At 54.8% G+C, this 18789-nt stretch overlaps 3 protein-coding genes across 20 annotated transcripts; 1 reads left to right on the forward strand and 2 right to left on the reverse strand.

The window, feature by feature from the left end:
* Positions 1-693: 693 nt before the first annotated feature.
* On the reverse strand, positions 694-12522 carry BAG6 (BAG cochaperone 6). 18 transcript variants are annotated; one of them, XM_054721785.1, is made up of 26 exons: positions 12299-12521; positions 11563-11683; positions 10135-10252; positions 9791-9987; positions 9518-9571; positions 9287-9361; positions 8056-8288; positions 7451-7580; positions 6303-6500; positions 5843-6092; positions 5462-5539; positions 5244-5351; positions 5009-5121; positions 4826-4913; positions 4345-4628; positions 3677-3968; positions 3342-3511; positions 3094-3147; positions 2865-2967; positions 2658-2782; positions 2343-2489; positions 2187-2246; positions 1943-2086; positions 1760-1867; positions 1162-1308; positions 694-873 (listed from the first exon to the last, which is right to left on the reverse strand). In XM_054721785.1, exons 2-26 carry the CDS (start codon positions 11668-11670, stop codon positions 778-780), a joined length of 3480 nt encoding a protein of 1159 aa, XP_054577760.1. In that variant the 5' UTR covers positions 11671-11683; positions 12299-12521; the 3' UTR covers positions 694-777. The 18 variants fall into 18 exon arrangements, with proteins under 18 accessions (XP_054577760.1, XP_054577763.1, XP_054577758.1 ...); XM_054721788.1 differs by having other exon boundaries at positions 4826-4910; positions 12292-12521; XM_054721783.1 differs by having other exon boundaries at positions 12292-12521.
* A 1907-nt stretch (positions 12523-14429) lies between these two features.
* On the forward strand, positions 14430-16494 carry APOM (apolipoprotein M). Its single transcript, XM_028133734.2, has 6 exons — positions 14430-14599; positions 14975-15129; positions 15417-15490; positions 15582-15680; positions 15859-15957; positions 16346-16494. The coding sequence occupies exons 1-6, from the start codon at positions 14486-14488 to the stop codon at positions 16369-16371; spliced, it is 567 nt and encodes a 188-aa protein (XP_027989535.1). The 5' UTR covers positions 14430-14485; the 3' UTR covers positions 16372-16494.
* A 446-nt stretch (positions 16495-16940) lies between these two features.
* C10H6orf47 (chromosome 10 C6orf47 homolog) lies at positions 16941-18441 on the reverse strand. The gene has a single exon (XM_008157355.3). The coding sequence runs from the start codon at positions 18196-18198 to the stop codon at positions 17302-17304; it is 897 nt and encodes a 298-aa protein (XP_008155577.2). The 5' UTR covers positions 18199-18441; the 3' UTR covers positions 16941-17301.
* Positions 18442-18789: the final 348 nt, after the last annotated feature.

Raw genomic sequence — 18789 nt, forward strand, 5'->3', positions numbered from 1 at the left:
GGCTGGTCCCATAGTGCTTCCCTCATGTATCTGGGGCCTCGGTGGGGCATTTGGACTTGTCATGTGACTCCTCCAGCTAGGTGTTCTAGGAGTCGTCAGATCTCTGAGGCCCATGAGCCAGTGTTCCAGACCCCAGTGGGATCTGCGAAGCTTATGGTCTTGAGTGTCTGCCATTTCCTCTTGGCCTAGCACTAAGCTAAAGTAGGGGCGAGGACAGCACCTGCATCTCCAAGGCAGAAACAGGATTCGCAGCGTCACTTGGCTGCCATCTGCCAACAGTGCCTCTAGCTGTCACGGGCTGTGTTCACCACATGAGCAGTGGGCTGGCTCCTTGAACTGGGTAGGCCAATTCTAGCACTGGTCAGTCTTGGCTGAGCTGTCTGGCTGCTACTGCTTGGGAAATGGGTTTTTACTGGACAGTTTCAAAGTCCTATCCTAGCATGCACCTGGAATAGGTTTCTTCCATCTCATAACTCCGGTATTTACATACAAGTTTTTTGCATAAAAAGTTGAAAACAGGCCTGTACATTTTAGTGTGCTACGTGAACAGTAAAATGTGTACACCTGCTCACGGCAACCGTATGTTCAAAGCTGTCTGGTATAGTGGGCTCCTAGGATTATTACGTTTTAAAAGTCAATTTCAGAGATTTAAGGGGCCCAGACTATGTAATGAACACAATTTACAGACAAAAGGGCCAGGAAAATCTGACTTTTATTTCTTAAATACTGTGAAGGAAGAGGGGGGAAATGGTCCCCTGATGAGGGAGGGGCAAAGAGCTAGGGATCCTCAGCAAAGGCCCGGTGGGCACTAGGGAAGCGCTGGGGGCTATAGTTGGGATCTTCCTGCAGTCGCTTCTGTAGATCAGCCCGGAGCTAGAAAGAGAACAAGCAGGTTGGAGGGCATTGGCCAAGGCCCTAGGATCCCAACAAACACACAAGGCCATCCCTCAAGAGCTAACACTTCCCCACCAGCTCACACATTGTCAGTAGCCCAGTAAGGCATCGCTGAGCCTTCCCAAATGCCACTAGGGAAAAAGACCTTAAAAACATCAAGTGGAACCGCAGACTGACCAGTTCATCTCTGAAGGGATGTGGGGAAGAGGTACCCTAGCCCAACCCCTCCCACTAGACCATCCCTATTCTGCTTCAAGGTGGGGGCACCTGCTGCCTGTAGCTCTCCTGAACCTCTGGTGCCTCCAGGTCCCGGCTCAGGCTCTCAGGGCTCGTCAGGGGCCGAGCTCCGGCTGCCTTAGCTGCCCGGCTCACGGCCTCTGAGAGAAGCAGCTGGGGGCCCTCACCCTGCATCGTCTGGGGGACGGGGTTGGGAGGGAAAAGAGGATCAACGTCAGATCCAGTGCCACCACCCAGCTCACCCTTTCCATGAGTCAACCGATATCCACGCCAGGAGAAAGAAGGGAAATAGTCCCATGTGTTTTAACAGCTGAAGTGCTGACTTAATATTGTTTGGCTCTGGCCAAAAACAGCATTTGAATGTGTTGGACTCGCTCTTCAAAGCTATCTGGTCCGTAAGAGGAAACCCACGGTAAGGAAACTGGGCCCTCGTCAGGGATGGGGAGCTGCGGGTGACAGGGCTGCTGGCAGACTAATGGGGCAGCCGTGAGCACGTCTTGAGTCCCACAAAGGTTCCTCGTCCATTAAATGGGGGCTAAACTGAAACTCCCTCCTTCCAGCTCCGTCTGATTCTAAGCATGATGGGGATTTGGACAGAGAGGGATCCTCAGGGAAGAGGCAAACCCACCTTGCGTCTCTTGGCAGGCATACCACTGAGGTAGGCATCGCTCAGGGGAGGCTGGGGTTTCACCTTCCGCTGGCTCTGAATGTCCTGCTGGATAATAGGGACCCACTCCTGGGAAAGAAAAAGATTAGGAAGTCATTGCCACAACTTTCAGCTGCCTCTGCCCGCTGATCACCTGACACTTACTGGGGGGACTGCAGCTGCCCAAGGTTCTGTCTCAGCTGAAGCTCCATCCTGTTCCTCTTGAGAGCCCCCTTCAGGGGCAGGAGGTGGGCCTCGGGACATAGCCTCTTCTGCTGTTGTTCCCGGGGCTGGGGAGGCATTCTCCCGCTGCAAGTCAGACAGCAGGAAGAGTCAGCGTTCTCAACCCACGGAGCTCCACCCCCATCCCTCCACTCGGTCAGCTGGTCCCTCAGCCTCTCTCTGGTACCTGAGGCTCAGGGGAAGTTCTCTCTGATCCCTGAACTTCCATTGGCTCCTCAGAAAGTGGCTGTGAAATTGGACAGAGGAGAACACAGAAGGCCCTCTTAAATCTCTCCAGCTCCCTGCAGTCCCCGGATCCCACAGCCCATCCTCAGGCCTTTACCTGTGGGGGGTCACCAATCCTGCGGACATATCTGAGGATGGCATCTGGGCCCACAGGCATATGCTCCAGCACGACCTGAAGCCTCAGTCCCATCATAGTGGTCAGCCAGCTCACCAAGGACGGGTTCACCCCACGAGACATGCGACGCTGAGGGGCAGAAAGCAGACTCAAACACAAAACCCGCAACCAGCTTTCGAAAGGTATTAAAGGGTAAAGCATGGCAGTTTGGAGAAGAAAAATGAAACTGCAGGACACCAAAGAGAATGGAAACCCGAGGAAACAAAAGGCTGGGGGATCTGGGCGGGTGGTGCTCACAATTCGGCCATTGATGACGGCAGCTAGCTCCATCTGCTGTCCCCCCAAGCAGTGCAGGTTCAGAGCCAGGCACTCAAACAGGCCCTGGTTACACAACTCCAGCAAACGGGCCCCAAATCCGCTGTCTGTGGGCAAGACAATGAGGGAGTGCTGGCTCTGCCGCCCTGCACACCACCACGCCGTGCTCCCCGACCCAGCTGGCCTGACCTGTGCAGTGCAGAACGTGAGCTGCAATGCCATTGAACTGCTCCTGCAGAAATTCCAGATTCGTCCGGATGATGTCTACACCTGGCTGAACCTGCACCAAAGACTGAGAGACAAAACGAAGAACCAAAAATGAGGAACCCCAAGACCCTGGGAGTCGAGGAGGAGGCAGGAGGAACAGAAGCTATCCTACCAGACTCAAGAGAGGATGGGATGGGGAAGGGTTACTCACAAAACTCTCCCGAACATATTCTTCTAGCCCAGTGATCAATGTGTGAGTTGCCATCTATGGGGTGGGGGGGAGACACACACACAGCACAAGTTTAGATTCAAGTCTCAGTCCTCAAACACTTCCTCCCCCACCCCAGACCAGGACTGCTTGGGCTGGGATAGTCAGTTTAGGTGACAGATACACCGAGTCAGGAATTAGGTACTCAAGGTGAGGAGGAGGAGAGCTCTGGGACCCAGGCCTTCACTTACCCGGATGTTACCAGGTGTGGGCTCCTGGCCACCCAGGTAGTGCTGGTGAAAGAAGGATCGCAGCTGGGGCTGGAGCCGCTGCAGTGGCTGGAAATGCCCGTGGAGAAGCATCACCACATCCACCATGGAGAAGTTCTGGCACAGAAGAGACAGCAGGGCCCCAAAGAAACCTGTGGACAGGGGCAGAAGTTAGCAACGTCTTTATCACCTGACCTACCCACCCACCCGGCCCATCACCCTCATCCCACCTTAGCAATACCCCCAAACACAGGTCATCCACCTTCCCCTGGCTGCCCCTTCCTGGAGAAGACCAACCAAGGCGCCCCCATGCTCACCAAGAGCCCCATCAGCCCCAGGCTCAAAGATGTTGCTGGACCCACTGAGGCGCTGTATGAAAGCGGCGATGCTTTCGCTGCTGCCGGCCCGAGCCCCTAGGGAGCCCAGCAGGGAGCTCAGCACTCCCTGCACCACTGAGGTAAAAAACTCCGGGGACAGGCTTTCAGGACCCAGGCCTCCAGGACTCCCGGCACCACCAGAAGGGGACCCTGGTGGGGGCATGGTCTGCTGCTCCGGGGCCAGAGGTGGAGGTGGGGGGGGCGGGGGGGGCGGAGGGGCCGTCTGTGTTGCCTGACAAGAGAGAAGACATAAAGAACAGAAGATGAGGTGAGGGTGGGTATAAGGACATAAAATGGCATCAGGAGGGTACGAACCAGAGAAGATTGGAAAATGGGGAGCTCTACTCTACTCGACTCCTTACAGCAGAACATGCGTGGGCAGTACTGAGCAGCAGAGGGAGGCCAAGCACCCGCCTCTCCCCTCTGAATGAGTTAGGTCAGAAAGCAGTGACACGCACGCTCCAAGCCCCGTTTCCTCATCTCCAAAATGGGGGACTCAGAGTCAATGGCTCCCCAGGGCTCCTTCCAGGTGGTGATATAATGGCAACAAGACACTAGTGCCTGGCTGGGCAAAGAGAGGACGAACGAAGAACAAGCCAGCCACTCACCTGCAAGAAGTCAGTCATGCCTTGGAGAAAGGCAGGGACACCAGGCATCGCCACGGTGATGGTGGGAGAAGCCATGCCAGGCCCCCCAGCACCTGGCCCTGCGGGCCCCAGCAGGTTCCCCAGGAGCTGAGAGAACTGTACATCTGTGGTGGAGGGCTGAGGGGGTGGAGGCTGGGTGGGACCCCCTGGGGCAGGGCCAGCTGTGGTGGCCGTGTTGGTGGTGCCGGCACTGGCTGACGCAGTGGCAGGGGCTGCAGGTGGAGCCATTCCTGGGGTCCCCTGAGCTGTAGGGACCAAAAGCAACAAGGTGAGATCTAAAAAGTAACACGACCCCACAGCACCTCCACTCGTCCTCTAGCAGGAAGGTAGGACAAGCAATGCCGGCAAGAACTGGGAACCACCAGGGAGGAGGTCAGGGAGGGAGGGTCGGCCTTCAGAGCCACGGAAATCGCTGAAGTTTGAGGGAAGAACGAGGACTCACCCACAAGGACAGGCTGCATAAGAAGCTGCCCTACAAGGCCGCTCACCATCTGGGCCAAAGAGGCATTGGTACCCAGACCAGCACCCTGCTGAGAGAGAGGGGCTTTTGGCCCTGCCCTTTCCATGCACTACCACAGACTCCCTCCCCAGGTACCCCTAACAAAACTCTCCCACCCTTACTCACCAGAGTCCCCGAGACTGGGGGCCCCCCAGGATGGGAAGGCCGAGCCTGTGGAGGTGTGGGCCGGGCAATCACCACCCGGGTCGGGGCTGCCGGGAAACCTGGCACCTGCTGTCCTGTGCATGGCACAGGGGAGAGACCAAACAGGGCTGAGGGCCGGGCCCATGCTCGCCAGCCAACAACACCCGCCACCATGGACCATGGCCCTCCTCCCAGGCCTCCCTTTCCAGGTCATTACCTGTGGCCGCGGAGGCAACAGCTGCCACCATGGCCTGATGAGTGATCTGGTGGGCGACGGCGTGCATGAACTCAGGGGGCAGGGAGGGCAGCTGGATGAGGGTGGAGCCTGGGGGGCGGGTCTGATGTAACCTTGAACCTGGACCCCTTCAACCCACCCAATTGGCCCTACCCCTTCTCTACCCAGAGCTCAGCCTGCTCTGAAGCCCTCACTCTTACCCAGGGTCTGGCCATGACCAGGGGGTCCCAAGGGGCCAGTGGGAGCACTGGGAACTCCACCAGGTTGTGTGCCAGAATCTGGGAAGGAAGACAGAGAGAGTGGTCCTGAGACAAGTGGGGCCAAGGCCTGACTGTATCCTCCTGAGATGGGAGTCCTTCAGGCCCCCATTCCCCACCTAGAATACCTGCCTGCCTTTCCCACCATCTAGACGGGGAGGAGGTGCTCCCTTCTCTATGTAAACAAATTTCCAAGGACAAGCAGTCCCTGTCCCCCACCCCCCCCCCCCCACCCCCCACACACACACACCTACTCTGACCCCTCTGCTACCACCAGCAGCCCTGGCCGCCCCCTTCCTCGCCCTCGCACCAACCCTAATTCACCTTGAATGTTCATGTGCATCATGACCACGGGCTCCACGCTCTGGTGGGAAATCCGGATGACCCTCGGGTGGCTGGCGGCTGGGGGAGGAGCCGGCCCTGGGGGAGGCGCCCCCTCAGTTGACTCGACAGTGGCAGAAGAGGGAGCCAGGGGTGAGGCCTGCCCTGGACCAGGGGGAGATGCCTCCGCACTGGGAGTCGGGGGGGGCCGAGTCCCATTCCCAGTCATGGTCACAGTGGTCCCCACATTGATCTGGAGCAGACAGACAAGTGGGAAAGAAGTGAGAAAAAAAGACGCTAACCCAGAGCACCACCCCATGACGTATTTCTAAAATCTCCCTTATCCTTCGTCATCCGTTTTCAAAGCCTCCTCTCCTCCTAACCTCCTTCAAGTCCAATAGCTATCCTGGGTCATCCCACCAATAGCCCTCCCTTCCCCCTCGGGCAGGCCGGCCCACCCCACCTGGATGGGGATGGCTGCCTGCTGGAGCACCATGGGGGTGGTGTAGTGAGACATAGGCCGGACCACATGCAGGTGTCGAGGGGGTGCACAGGCCAGATTGCAGCGCAGGTCAGACAGAGCCACAAAGGTGTTGCCCAGCAGCCGCAGGCTCTCCCCCACCAGGTTGATCAAGCGCTGGTCCTCCTCCCGGCCCTCTTGCTGTAGCCCCAGGCCAAAGGCAAGGGGGAAAAGAGAAACACAAAAGGCAGAAAACATCAGGCTGGAATCCACCGACTAACCAAAGCAACACCTGAGAATATCACACCCTCTAAACCTTTAGGTGTAGCCTTGGAAGCTTCTGCAGAGACCAAATCTTTGGAAAATTCTATTGAATACACAATTTCCTATTAAAACAGACCTTAGAGTGAATCAATGTCATCATCTACTAATCTCCCTTACTTTATAAACTTGCTAGCCCTAGCCGGTTTGGCTCAGTGGATAGAGAGTCAGCCTGTGGACCAAAGGGTCCCGGGTTCAATTCTGGTCAAGGGCACATGCCTTGCTTACAGGCTCCTCCCCAGCCTGGGCCCTGGTTGGGGCTTGTGCAGGAGGCAACCAATTGATGTGTTTCTCTCACATCAATGTTTCTCTGTCTTTCCCTCTCTCTTCCACTCTCTCTAAAAATCAATGGAAATATAACCTCGGGCCCTGGCCAGTTTGGCTCAGTGGATGGAGCATCGGTGTTCAGACAGAAGGGTCCCAGGTTCAATTCCGATCAAGGGCACATGCCCGGGTTGTGGGCTCGATCCCAAGTGGGGGGGGGGCGTGCGGGAGGAAGCCAATCGGTGGTTCTCTCTCATCATTGATGTTTCTGTCTCTCTCTCCCTCTCCCTTCCTCTCTGAAATCAATAAAAATATATTTTTTTTAAAAAAAGAAAAATACCCTTAGGTGAGCATTAAAAATAAATAAATAAGTAAATAAAACAACTCAGGGGACAGAGAGGTACAGAGAGAGTGGGTACCTCTCCTGAAAGGGAGGGGAAGACCACTTACTTACAAATCTAGGGAGAAATCATCATCTTGCAGACAATGTCTTTGTGGGGAGAGGGGGATGTGCGTGTCAGCCTGCTCCACCTGGGGGAACTGGGCTGGGGGGTGGGCGGGCTCACGTTGTTGTTGTAGTCCGTGCTGGCAGCAGCACCCAGAACCTCATAGTAGCGCTGCAGGAAGGGATGAAGGCGGCTCTCAAGTCGCTGGAGCTCCTGGAGCACCTCGATGTACTCCGCAGGGGAAGGATGGCTGTGGGCAACCCCAAGAGGCTTTCCTCAGTTTCCCACCTCAGTGGACAGGGACCACATCTGCTGTCTCTCCTGGCCTCCCAGAACCCTGGCCCAATCCCTTCCTGGACTAGCAGAGCTGTCCTTTAGCCCCACCCACGGGAAGATGGGGAGAGGGAGATGAACTGCTTCCACCCTGCCTACTGCACAGGCTGCACCTACAAGGGCAAGATGCTGGCCCATCAGAAGACGGGGCCTCTGCGAACCCAGGGAGAGTCTGGTCGGGAAGCAGCATTTGCTTCTCCTTGCCCCGGGAGAACAGTGCAGCTCAGCTGCCCAGTCCTAACTTCTTTCACCTACTCCAGAGCCCCTCCTTGACCACAACCACCTCCACATAAGACCTCCAAGAAATCCCTCTTTCCCCATCACACCGGTCCTGTTCCTCATCCTCCACTCAGGATCCCAAACCCCTCCCAAAAGTGCCCTCCATCTCTCACTTGGGTGCATTTGTCTCTGGGACAGGTGTTGGGCCCGCTGGGGCTGGGCCAGGAGTCAGCTCCGGGCTCTGGGCTGGGGCACGCTCCTCCACTTCTGCCTCCATGGGCTCCCGAGAAGGCGCTTCGCTTTCACCCGGATCTGATGGCTGAGAGCTCAAGGCTCCTGGTTCCTGGGCCACAGTCGGTGTCTGTGCAGGCGGCTGACTGGGCTGTGCTTGGGGCCCCCCTCGACACTGAAGTGGGGGAGAGTCAGGGTGAGCCTGCTGCAGAGGACCGCTAGGTCAAAGGAGCATGAGTGGACAAAGTGCTCTGGAGGCAAGGCTCTGCATCTGTATGTCGGACTCCCTAGCAACCACCGTAAGACTGACAAATCAGAGGCTTAATAAATACCTGAAATTCTTGCAAATGAGTTACTAACAAAAAGTAGAGATTATGGTTTCCTAACCTTCAGGAGAAAAAGCCATAGGTTGCAGACACAGCACAAACTAATGAAATTTGGACATTTCAGTATCAAATATCATAATTAAGAAATTAAAGGCCCTCCCTTGGCTGGTGTGGCTCAGTTGGCTGAGCGTCAACCCACACACCCAGATGTCCCCGGTTGATTCCCGGGCTGCGGGCTCAATCCCCAGTAGGGGGCTTGCAGGAGGCAGCCGATTGATGGTTCTCTCTCATTGATGTTTCTCTCCCTCACCTCTCCCTTCCTCTGTCTCTCTAAAGTCAACAAAAACATGTTTTTTAAAAAAATTAAAGGCCCTGGCCGGATAGTTCAGTTGGTTCAAGAAACCTTCCGATACATCAAGGTTGGGGGTTCGATCCCTAGTCAGGGTACATATAAGAATCAATCAACAACTGTATGAGTGAACCAACAAAATGATGTTTCTCTCTCTCTCCCCTTTCCTCTCTCTAAAATCAATAAATAAGTTAAAAAAAAGTTATAAAGTATAAAATTCTTTTTTAATTAAAAAAAAATGCCACGAGAGTTATCTGACAAGTGTAAAACAAACTTCCCAGACACCAGTCACCAAGAGGACTGGCAGGGACAAAATAGCCTCATAGATCATTTTTTCCGCCCAAAGAATGAAGATTGCAGAGAACAGACCAGATTAGAAAAGAAGCGACCAAAAAAAAGAAAAAAAACACAAAATGAAAGGAACCGGCCAGTCACGCTTTCACTCCCAGGCTGAGACAAGGGGTAGGGAGGATAGGGAGAGAGTGACAGACCACTTACCTCCATCCGGGATAGTAAGGTCTGTATATCCCTGATCATGTGCTGAGCCATCACCAGTCGTACCCGGGGTTCACTCTATGATGAGAGAGGGAGAGTTAGGGCAAGTTTGAAAGAAAGCCATGATCTCCAGAGCCTACTGAAACAGGTCCCAGCATCTCCTTAGCCAAGTCCAATCCCACCTCATGGCTCCTCCCAGATCCCCTTCCCTGACCCTCCCAGGCCCCGTGATACCTGAACTGGGGCCTGCTCCATGTTGATGTGAACATCCACAGCAGAGCCGTCACTCTGGGGAAAGGGTAAGGGAAGTTGCTCTGGGAGAAGCCAAGTACTAAGGCCCCCACATCTCCAATTCATTCTCTGGAGACCCATCCTTTTCTCACATCTGAGGCCATTAGCAGACCACAGGGCCCTCCAAACCCAATCTAAACACTGAGCTCTTGGCTGTCACCACAACCAACACTATCCTTCACCACAAAAACCACCTCAGGTGGGACACAAGCTTACAGGAAGATTGAAGGTTCCAACCATGACATAGCTGTTGGCATTCCGGTCATGAACAGTGGCCCCAGGCCCCCGAGTACCAAGTGGGGGTCCCCCACCATGGGTGGCTGAGGCAGACCCTGCCCCAGAAGATGCCCCAGAAGGGAGCTGAGTCTGAGGAGGCGCGCGTTCTACCAGGTGGATAACCTTGCCCCCAACATCTGCAAAAAAATAAATAAATAAATTATATATATATATATATATTTATATATATATTTATATATATATATATTAGGTAAGCCCACGGTTTCAGCTCATCCCTCTGCACAGCTGCCTCAAACTCCGAACTGCCTCCCCCACTCCCTTACTGTATTCCTGGAGCTTCTTATCATCCTGCAGAACTCGTCCCTGATAGATGAGCCGTTGTTTCTCAGAGGGGATGCTGACAGAGGCAGCAATGTGCTCCTTAAATTCCTTTACATTCATCTGCACAGAAGGGACAAAGAGGTGTCAGGGAATGGAGGAAGAGGAAGGACAGAGGAGGGACAACTGACTTGGAGGAGTGAGGGGTAAAAACCACCTCATTATAAAATCACTACCCATTTCTCTTGATTGTAAGGTAATTATGTGCAAAACCCCAAACTAAGACAACTCCCTGTCAAAATACTAACAATAAACTGTATCTTTTAGGCCTAGGAGAAAATTACATGGTGAGAAACAGAAAAGCCAACTGATAAACTGTTCACTCCTCTGCCTGGCTCACAAGGGAATGTGTGTCTAAAGATATGGTTCCCCAAACACAAAATGATACAACTTTAGTCTCAAAGATAAAAGCGATGACAAAGAAGATGGGGTGGACAATCAGGTTAAGGAAAGAAGACTCAACCAAGAAGAACGAGAGAAGGGAGCAAAAAGAAGACTATTTTTCCTAACCAGACAACTTACTCTTGGGAAGATTAGGCGTTTACACACATCTAATCACAAAAGCCTATATGGTTTTCTGAAATACATGTAATGTCATGTTTTAAAAACCATGGGTCAGCGGAAACCGGTTTGGCTCAGTGGATAGAGCGTCGGCCTGCAGACTGAAAGGTCCCAGGTTCGATTCCGGTCAAGGGCATGTACCTTGGTTGCAGGCACATCCCCAGTGGAGGGTGTGCAGGAGGCAGCTGGTCGATGTTTCTCTCTCATCGATGTTTCTAACTCTCTATCTCTCTCCCTTCCTCTCTGTAAAAAATCAATAAAATACATTAAAAAAAAACCATGGGTCAACCCCTCACAATTTTGTCTCCCAATATTACAGGAGCAATGACATGGATAGTTGTGCCAATGCTGTTAAACTCAAATGATTAAAATTATACCACACGTTAGTATCTCCACTCAACACTCTATTAGGTCTCTACTGCATTATGGGCTCTGATTTCTCACCTTTAAAAACACAGTATAGACCTAACCAATTTTTTGTTTTTAAGACACACTTGCGTTTGGGGTCTGTGTGTTCTATTTTCCTTCCCAAAGGCAGGAGCCATGTCTATCCCTTTGACATACAGATTCCTCCTTCCTCCATATTTCCCTCTGCATGGAGTTCTATTGAGGTGGAGGAAGGCAGAACAAAACCTAGCTCATTCAATAGAAACCATAGCTCCTTATTCAACAAAACACATCAAAAAATGTTCTGTCTAGAATATGAACAAAGAAATCAATGGAAAAAAAGTTGAGGACCAGAAAATCAGGTTGTTCTCTCAGGTTAAAGGGCCTACAAGAGGAAAAGTCTTCCAGAAGTACTGGGGTCTCACCTGGGCCCCCACAATAAAGGTCCGGGTCTGAGAGTCCAGGGTCTTCACCAGCACCTCCAGGCTGTCAGGCTCCTCCATGGTGGTACTGGTACTATTATTGGGCTCCATGGCCTACAGCTCTCTAGGAAAGAACAGAGGGAGAGAGGCCCGCTGTCGCCTAGAGCTGATTTTATATACCCAGAAGCCTCCCCGACCCGAGTCTCCGCCCCAATGCCTAAAGAGTATCTCCCACACTAGCACACACACTCACACCCACCCCTATCCCCCTTCTGATTCCGGGGCACAGGGAGAGAAATGCAAAGGGCAGGAGACGACGGCAAAGGAAGCTGGAGGACGGGAGGTGGGAGGGGCCCCACGATGCCAATCCCAAGAGTGGGCCACTCAGACTAGGGAGCAGGGAAGCAAGGAAGCAGGATTCCAGTGTCATCACCGGTTGCGATGGGCCCCAGATACGCTGGGACAACGCGAGAAAGGGGGAGGGGAGTCGCATTACACTCTGCGAAGAAAGTGGTTTCGCGCACGCGCGCCACGCCCACTGAGCCCGCCTAACTCACGACAGACCCAAAATGACGGGACACTCACGGGGGGCCAGACCGGCTAGCTGACTGCCCCCCTCTTCCGCCTTCTTTCGGAGTCCCAGCAGAGCGTCGCAACCAACACACATCAAATACACATACCACCCCGCGGGTCCACCCCCGACTTCCCCACGGTGCCGTCACTTCCGGTCACCTCCAACCTGCCACCGACGGCCACTTCCGTTTCCCCGATAATATTTGGAGATCGCGAGGCGGAACTTCCGGCTCCCCTCAGGTCCCCAAGCTTCACTTTCGTGGGGCACGACAAGAAAGTCCACGGCCCCAAACAGAGAGTTCCTGAGGGCGAGACGGGCCGGGGCCCGGCCTAGATGGGAGGGAGCCGAGCACCCCGAGGAGCCGCCGCCGCCGCCGCCGTCGCCCGGGGGACCGTACTGCGTCTGCGTGCGTCGCATTACGCATGCGTACACACAGGCACCGCCCCACCCTCGCTGGCGCCGTTCCTTTCTTCCGTGCGCGCGCAGGAGCTATCGGGGATTGAGGTGGCCACTGTAAATGCCTGGGAAAGAATTACCAGATGAGACTCTATGACTGCCACAAGAAGCTTTGGACGGTTATATAGGTCTTGGAGTTTGGGGACTAGAGATTGTGCCTCGTTAATCTGTGTTAAGGTCTTGGCCGGCAGAGACTTTGAGGCGGCACTGTCCCGGCCACCTAAAATTCCGCCCGCGCCGCGCCGCGCCGCGCCGCTCCTGCGGCGGCCCCGGAAGTCACCCTTTGCGGGGCGGTTGGGGCTGGCTCGCGGACTGTCTTCCGTGCGGTCGTGTCGTTGGGCCTAATTTCGGTTCTGTCCAGCGCCGTTTTGCGGAGCGCGGGTGCCATGTTTCTCTTCGGCGGTGCGCGTCCGAGGGAACACGCTGTTTTTCAGAAGCTAAGGGATTACTACCTCTCAGGACTTTGTCCCCCAAAAACGGCCCCTCCGAGGTTGAGAGTTGAGAGCAAACGAAGTCCGACCGGACCGAAACACTAGATTCCGACCGCGGGGAATTGAAGGGGCCGCCACAGGGTTTCTGCAGGCCGAGGTCCGGGGGTTCCTGCTCCGCCGCCTCGGCCCCCGCCCTCTGCCCTTCTGGGATTCTTGGTTTATACCCAGGTCCGATTTCTGTTTCAGTTCAGGGTTCGACGTACTGTCACATAAGTCATTCAGCAGGAGGTGGTTATTACATCCCTTTATAAAGTGAGTACAACTAGGGAGCTGACGGATCCAGGCCTACCAGACTCCTCTGGGTCAAGCACTTCTTCACTGCCCCAGTACATTTTTTAGTTTTTTTAAATAAAAAATGTCAAACATTACCCCAAAAGAAAATAGTATGCTGAACCTTCAAATACCCTAAATCTTAAGCCTCACATCCCAGGACAAACCTTTTTTTCCTCTCTCCCCTCCCCACCACCGCTCTTGGCAGTCTGTAAGTTATAATTAAGAAAGTCCCACATTTCATTGCATTAACTGCTCCACCCTCTTGGTACTATTATTTGGGAATGTATTACCCACCAGAAACTAATAATCACTTTACAAGCATTACTTCAACGAATATTTCCTTTGGACTTGCCAGGTATAGGCCTTTGCAAAGGGCTTTATATGCATTATCTCTTAATCCAATGAGATTGATGATTTGCTCATTTTAAAGATGAAAAAACAGGCATAGAGATTGTCTAATAAATAAGAGTTAGGGCTTGAACCCACTCTGCCCAGCACCGGTGTCCATCTGTCCCCCTTTATGGCAATAAACATGTGATGAACTGTGTCAGCCTTTCTGAATGGTGTACATATTTCCCCAATTACAAACCAGAGAAAAAGCCACCCATCAGCCATGCCCCAGAACCTGGTTCAAACCTGTCCTAAAGCACTTACCAGGTATTACAATGATTTGTTTACACAGCTAGTTTTCCTTAGACTGACTTCTTCAAGGCCAGGGCCTATGCCTTATTCATTTTTATGTCCCCAAGGCTTAGCCAATTCCTGGCAAACAGCTGGGACTTAAAGAAAGTTTGCTAAGCGAATGAATGAACCCACCTCTCCAACGCTGCACAACACAGCAGCATACAGACCACTGTCTCTACCTGCAGGGCTCAGCTCTTCTGATAATGCCCCAAAGCCCCTGGACGTGCCAGGGTGTGTGTGGAGTGGCTGCATCTAGAAGAGGGGGAGGAAGGGCCAAACACTAATCCATGTTTGGAAAACAAGATTGAAGTTACTCATTAGCAGGTAAAGGGTCAAGGGTCAAGGCAAGGGGGCTGGAAGCAGAGTGGACTGAGCAGCCAGTGGGGGAGAGAATAGTTAAGGCACCAGCCACTCCACGAAGGACATACCAGCTCCCTGTTGCCTGAAGATGTTCCACCAAATTTGGGCAGCGCTGCTCTACCTCTATGGCATTCTCCTTCATTCCATCTCCCAGTGCCCCGAGCCCAGTCAACTGACCACTCAGGACGTGGATGGGAAAGAGGTATGGACTGAGAAGGGGGAAGCTTACAGTGGGGGCTCAGAGGCACTTGAGTGGGTGGCCTAGAGGGACCAGAAGCCACATTGTGAAAGGAAGGGAGGAGGAGGGTGTGAATATTGTGATGATAAAAGCAAGGACAAATAAGAATGTATCAGTACTTTGGCCATCAATGTGGAGACACGGTAGAAGTTGGGGCTGGAGGGTTACTCGGGTTGTTGAGGGCAGGCAGAGAGGGAAAGTCATTTGGTGACTCCGTCATGGATCCAAGCCCAGTTGGAAAAAGGCAGCCGAGCCCTCCACACGAAGTCTTGCTGTCCTGACAGGCTGGATGGATCCCGCAGTGGGACACACCCTCTTTTGCTCCCCTTGTCTCTCCAGTTCCCAGAGCCCCACCTGGGCCAGTGGCATTTTATTGCAGGGGCGGCTCCCACCGAGGAGGAGTTGGCCACGTTTGACCCTGTGGACAACATCGTCTTCAACATGGCTGCGGGCTCTGCCCCCACGCAGCTCCAGCTTCGCGCCGCCATTCGCACGTAAGTGGTGAGGAGGCAGAGGCACCAATCGGTACAGTCTTGGCCCAAAGTGTGAGCACCTGCCCACGAAGAGTCGGGTTCACTGGCATATCCGCTGTTGTTGGCCCACTGAGTTCGACGGCTCTGTTAGTTTTCGTCTGGAGAAAGATGGGCCTCACCATCCCTTGGTAGCTTGAAACCCAGGGTGACCCAGGCTTCAAGAAGGAATAAAAGGGAATAAGTGAAGGCTGGTACTGTGTGGTTGGGTGTCATTCAATCTTTCTTTCTTGCCACCACCACCTCTGCAGGAAAAGTGGGTCCTGTGTGCCCCGGGAATGGATCTACCACCTGACTGAAGGGGGCACAGAGCTCAGAACTGAAGGTTGGCGCTCTCCAGCCCTCCCTCTCTCCAAGCCCCTGGCTGGCTTGTTCTGCATCTCTGTCCTCACACTTCCCCCAACCCGCCCTGACAGGCCGCCCCGACATGAAGACCCAGCTCTTTTCCAGCTCATGCCCAGGTGGCATCCTGCTGAAGGAGACGGGCCAGGGCTACCGGCGCTTCCTGCTCTACAGTGAGTGAGGTGGCAGGCGGGGGGAGGGGGGGGGCTGGAAGGATACTGGGAGGGGCTGGAGAGCCCCTCACGCTGGGCCCTGTGACATCATCCCCGGAAGGCCTGGCGCTTCCCGGCCCTCACAGGGGTGTTGCTAAGTAGAGGCGTTGATGGGCCTGGCCCTGCTGTGCCCCTTCAGATCGCTCACCATTCCCTCCTGAGAAGTGTGTGGAGGAATTCCGGTCCCTGGCCTCCTGCCTGGACTCCAAGGCCTTCTTACTGACTCCCAGGAAACAAGGTAAGGGGACAAAGTCCCTCAGGAGAGAACTAGGACTCACCAAGTCTGCTGCAGGCGCTGGGTGAAAGGGACTCAAGTGATGTCACCAGAGGGCAGGACCACAGGCTGATATTATCAGAGTGGCTGTGTTCATACCCTCCATTGTGTTAATAGGTTGTGATGGCACCAGAGGAAGCCGGAATAGGCTGTGGGCTACTCAAGAGAGGCTTCTGAGTTTGCAGTAGATACAGGGGGCAGTGAGACACAGAGGGAAGTAGGCCTCAGAGGCCCCTTCTTTGATAGGGAGGAATGAGGGAACGCATTCTCCCCCACCCATTACCAGCAAGCTTGCGTCTCTTCCTGGATTTCCTTCCTTCCCATCCTCTTCCTTTCTCCCTCCTCCCACCAGAGGCCTGCACGCAGTCCAGTAAGTGACCTGTGGTTCATCTGTGCCCTCAGATGGATGTGGTGGGACTAAGACTGTGGTGGAGAGAGGAGAAGCCGGAGATGCCCTTCCAAGAGTAATAAAGACGATTTTCAATCCTCATCACATGTTGGGGTTTGTCTCCAGACATCAGTCCCACTCCCATTTCAAAGCTCCCCTGAACTCCCCACCACCTAACCCCTAGCTGGGCGGCATCAGGAAGGACACTGCGTGGCAGTTAACTCACTTTAGTGGTATATTTAGGGTTCGGTGTGCCAGTGGTTTATTGCTGAGTGAGCAACCCCTAATCCCTGCACGGGACTGCCAGCTCCAGTGCTTCCCCACACGCCTGTCCGGGCCACCCACCCCTCACCCACGCCTCTGGCAGCACCACCTGCACCATCCCCACTCCCTCTGACTCCCAGAAACACCGTCATCCCTGCAGGCTCCCTGCTGCCTGTGCGCCCCATCCAGCCCCATTCTACCCTAGATGTCCCAAGATCCAAGGGACCCCTTGGGTCTCCCAACCACCCTCTTGCCCCAGCCTGAGTTCTGCCTGTCCCTGGGGAGTCTTGAAAGGTAGAGAGGGCCATTTAGTCTTTATTCTCCACCACAACATTAAAAAAAATATTTTTTGGCTTTTAAAACGTGAAGATGGGAAAACAAACTTGAAGGTAGGAGAAATATAAAATCAAAAAGTAACAACAGCTGGTGAATTCAAGGGCCATGCCCCCACTGTCCATAAACCCAGACACCCTGAGCAGCTGTTCTCTCCCGTGGGTGGGTGGGTACCCTCATACTCTGGGGTTCTTCCCCATCCCTGAGGTCCCTGTGCTTACAATCTGGGTCATGCCCCCTACTCTCCTAAAGGCCACACTGTCTTCACCCTTGCTCCCACCCCACTGGGGCGAGGGAGGGGCCTGGTCACACCCACTCTGAGGTCATAGCCCCTTCCCTGGGTCTCCCCTCTGCTCCTCACCCTCCCTCCCCAACTTATTACCCTCGAAGTCAGTGGCCTCCTCAACCCCACTTGGCTCCCGGAGGCTGACAGCCAGCACCAGGGCCTGTAGGAGACCAAAGAGGCAGGCGAAGTGCAGGGGGTGAGCAGTGAGGAGGCTCAGCACAGCATGGAGCCCGTGCAGGGCAGCCAGGAAGGACAGCAGCCCATGCAGCCAGAGGCCCAGAGGCCCGCTCAGGCCCAGCATGTCCAGGGCTGCCCGCAGTGGCCGGGAACACAGCCCCAACAGGGCTGAGGCCAGCAGCTCCAGCAAGTGCAGGGTCAGGTTGGTGGAGATCTGCAGACACTCCTCTGGGCCCCCCAGGTACTGCGAGGGAGCCCCTGCTCCCCCTCCTTGTTCCCCCCGCAGCCAGCCCAGCAGCTTCTGCCGCCGGCCAGGCTTCTCCACTGGCGCTGCGGGCCCAGGCGGGCTCAGTCCCCCTTCAGGAGACACTTCAGACCTCCTGGTGCCACCTGAGTCCACGGGGTCCCATCCCAGTTTGGGAATGGCCTCTGCTGCCTCCAGTCTCCCCGGCTCTTGAATGCCAGCACCAGTCTTGTCCCCCTTGAGGGAATCCATCCTTCTGCTTCCCAGTTGCTCAACTCGGGGCTCCCTGCTTGGTTGTGGAGCAGTCCCAGAACTACTCCGGGCCCCTGAGTCCTTCCTCTGGGAAGGCCCCACGTCTCCCATGGTTTCGGGGGCACTGTCCCAGTCGCTCCCCGAGTTTTCAGAGGAGCTATCCACCCGTCTGGGTCTGGGTTCTGGGGTGGGCGGGTCAGGCCTGGGTTTGCGGCGGCTCCAAGGGCGAGGGAGCCAGCCACCAAGCCGTCGCAGGAACATGGTTGGAATGTGTAATGAACCCCCAAATCCTGAGGCCGCTTCCTGGCACTGTTCAGGCTCAGCAGCACAGGTACCTGCTGGGTGAGTGCTCCCAATTCAGAAGTACATCCAAATGCGTTCACCGCCCCACACACAAGATTCCAAGTCTCAGGGTCCGACAAGGTCTCAGTCGCCCGACAGTGTCCTCCCTGTTCCCGGGTTTTCTTCCCAGCAAACAGCACGCCAAGTTTCACTCACCGAGGCCACCCACGGTGTCCCCAAAACTGGAGAGGCGGTGCTCCATCCAAGAGGGAAGGAAGGTGCTCCCGCTGCTGACTTAGGGGGCTCAGCAATAGGAAGTTTCCTATTGGAGGGTGGGGGCAGGTGTCCCGCGAACCTCGGCCAGCAGGTTCATCCCTTGAACTGCAGGGCTGCGAAGCCTACAAAGCGGCCGGCCGGGCCCCGCACGCAGCTGAGACGCGGCCTCGGAAAGGTCAGGCCAAAGACGTCCTCGGAGATCGCAGTCGCGAGCCAAAGGGCGGGCCTGTCCGGGGACCCAGGCGTCGGGGTACAGTGGGCGGGGCTGTCCGGGGACCCAGGCGTCGGGGTACA

The sequence above is a fragment of the Eptesicus fuscus genome, chromosome 10 (assembly GCF_027574615.1).
Source record: "Eptesicus fuscus isolate TK198812 chromosome 10, DD_ASM_mEF_20220401, whole genome shotgun sequence".
Lineage (NCBI taxonomy): Eukaryota > Metazoa > Chordata > Mammalia > Chiroptera > Vespertilionidae > Eptesicus > Eptesicus fuscus.

What these genes read in the sequence shown, in the direction of transcription:
- BAG6 (XM_054721785.1), bottom strand. Translation starts at nt 11,670, where the DNA reads ATGGAGCCCAATAATAGTACCAGTACCACCATGGAGGAGCCTGACAGC. An exon ending in TGGAGCAGGCCCCAGTTCAG is followed by an intron (nt 9,362 to 9,517) that starts GTATCACGGGGC and finishes CTCTCATCATAG; the next exon opens with AGTGAACCCCGGGTACGACT. An exon ending in TGCCTGCCAAGAGACGCAAG is followed by an intron (nt 1,309 to 1,759) that starts GTGGGTTTGCCT and finishes CCCGTCCCCCAG; the next exon opens with ACGATGCAGGGTGAGGGCCC.
- APOM (XM_028133734.2), top strand. Translation starts at nt 14,486, where the DNA reads ATGTTCCACCAAATTTGGGCAGCGCTGCTCTACCTCTATGGCATTCTC. An exon ending in CACAGAGCTCAGAACTGAAG is followed by an intron (nt 15,491 to 15,581) that starts GTTGGCGCTCTC and finishes CCGCCCTGACAG; the next exon opens with GCCGCCCCGACATGAAGACC. An exon ending in ACTGACTCCCAGGAAACAAG is followed by an intron (nt 15,958 to 16,345) that starts GTAAGGGGACAA and finishes TCCTCCCACCAG; the next exon opens with AGGCCTGCACGCAGTCCAGT.
- C10H6orf47 (XM_008157355.3), bottom strand. Translation starts at nt 18,198, where the DNA reads ATGTTCCTGCGACGGCTTGGTGGCTGGCTCCCTCGCCCTTGGAGCCGC.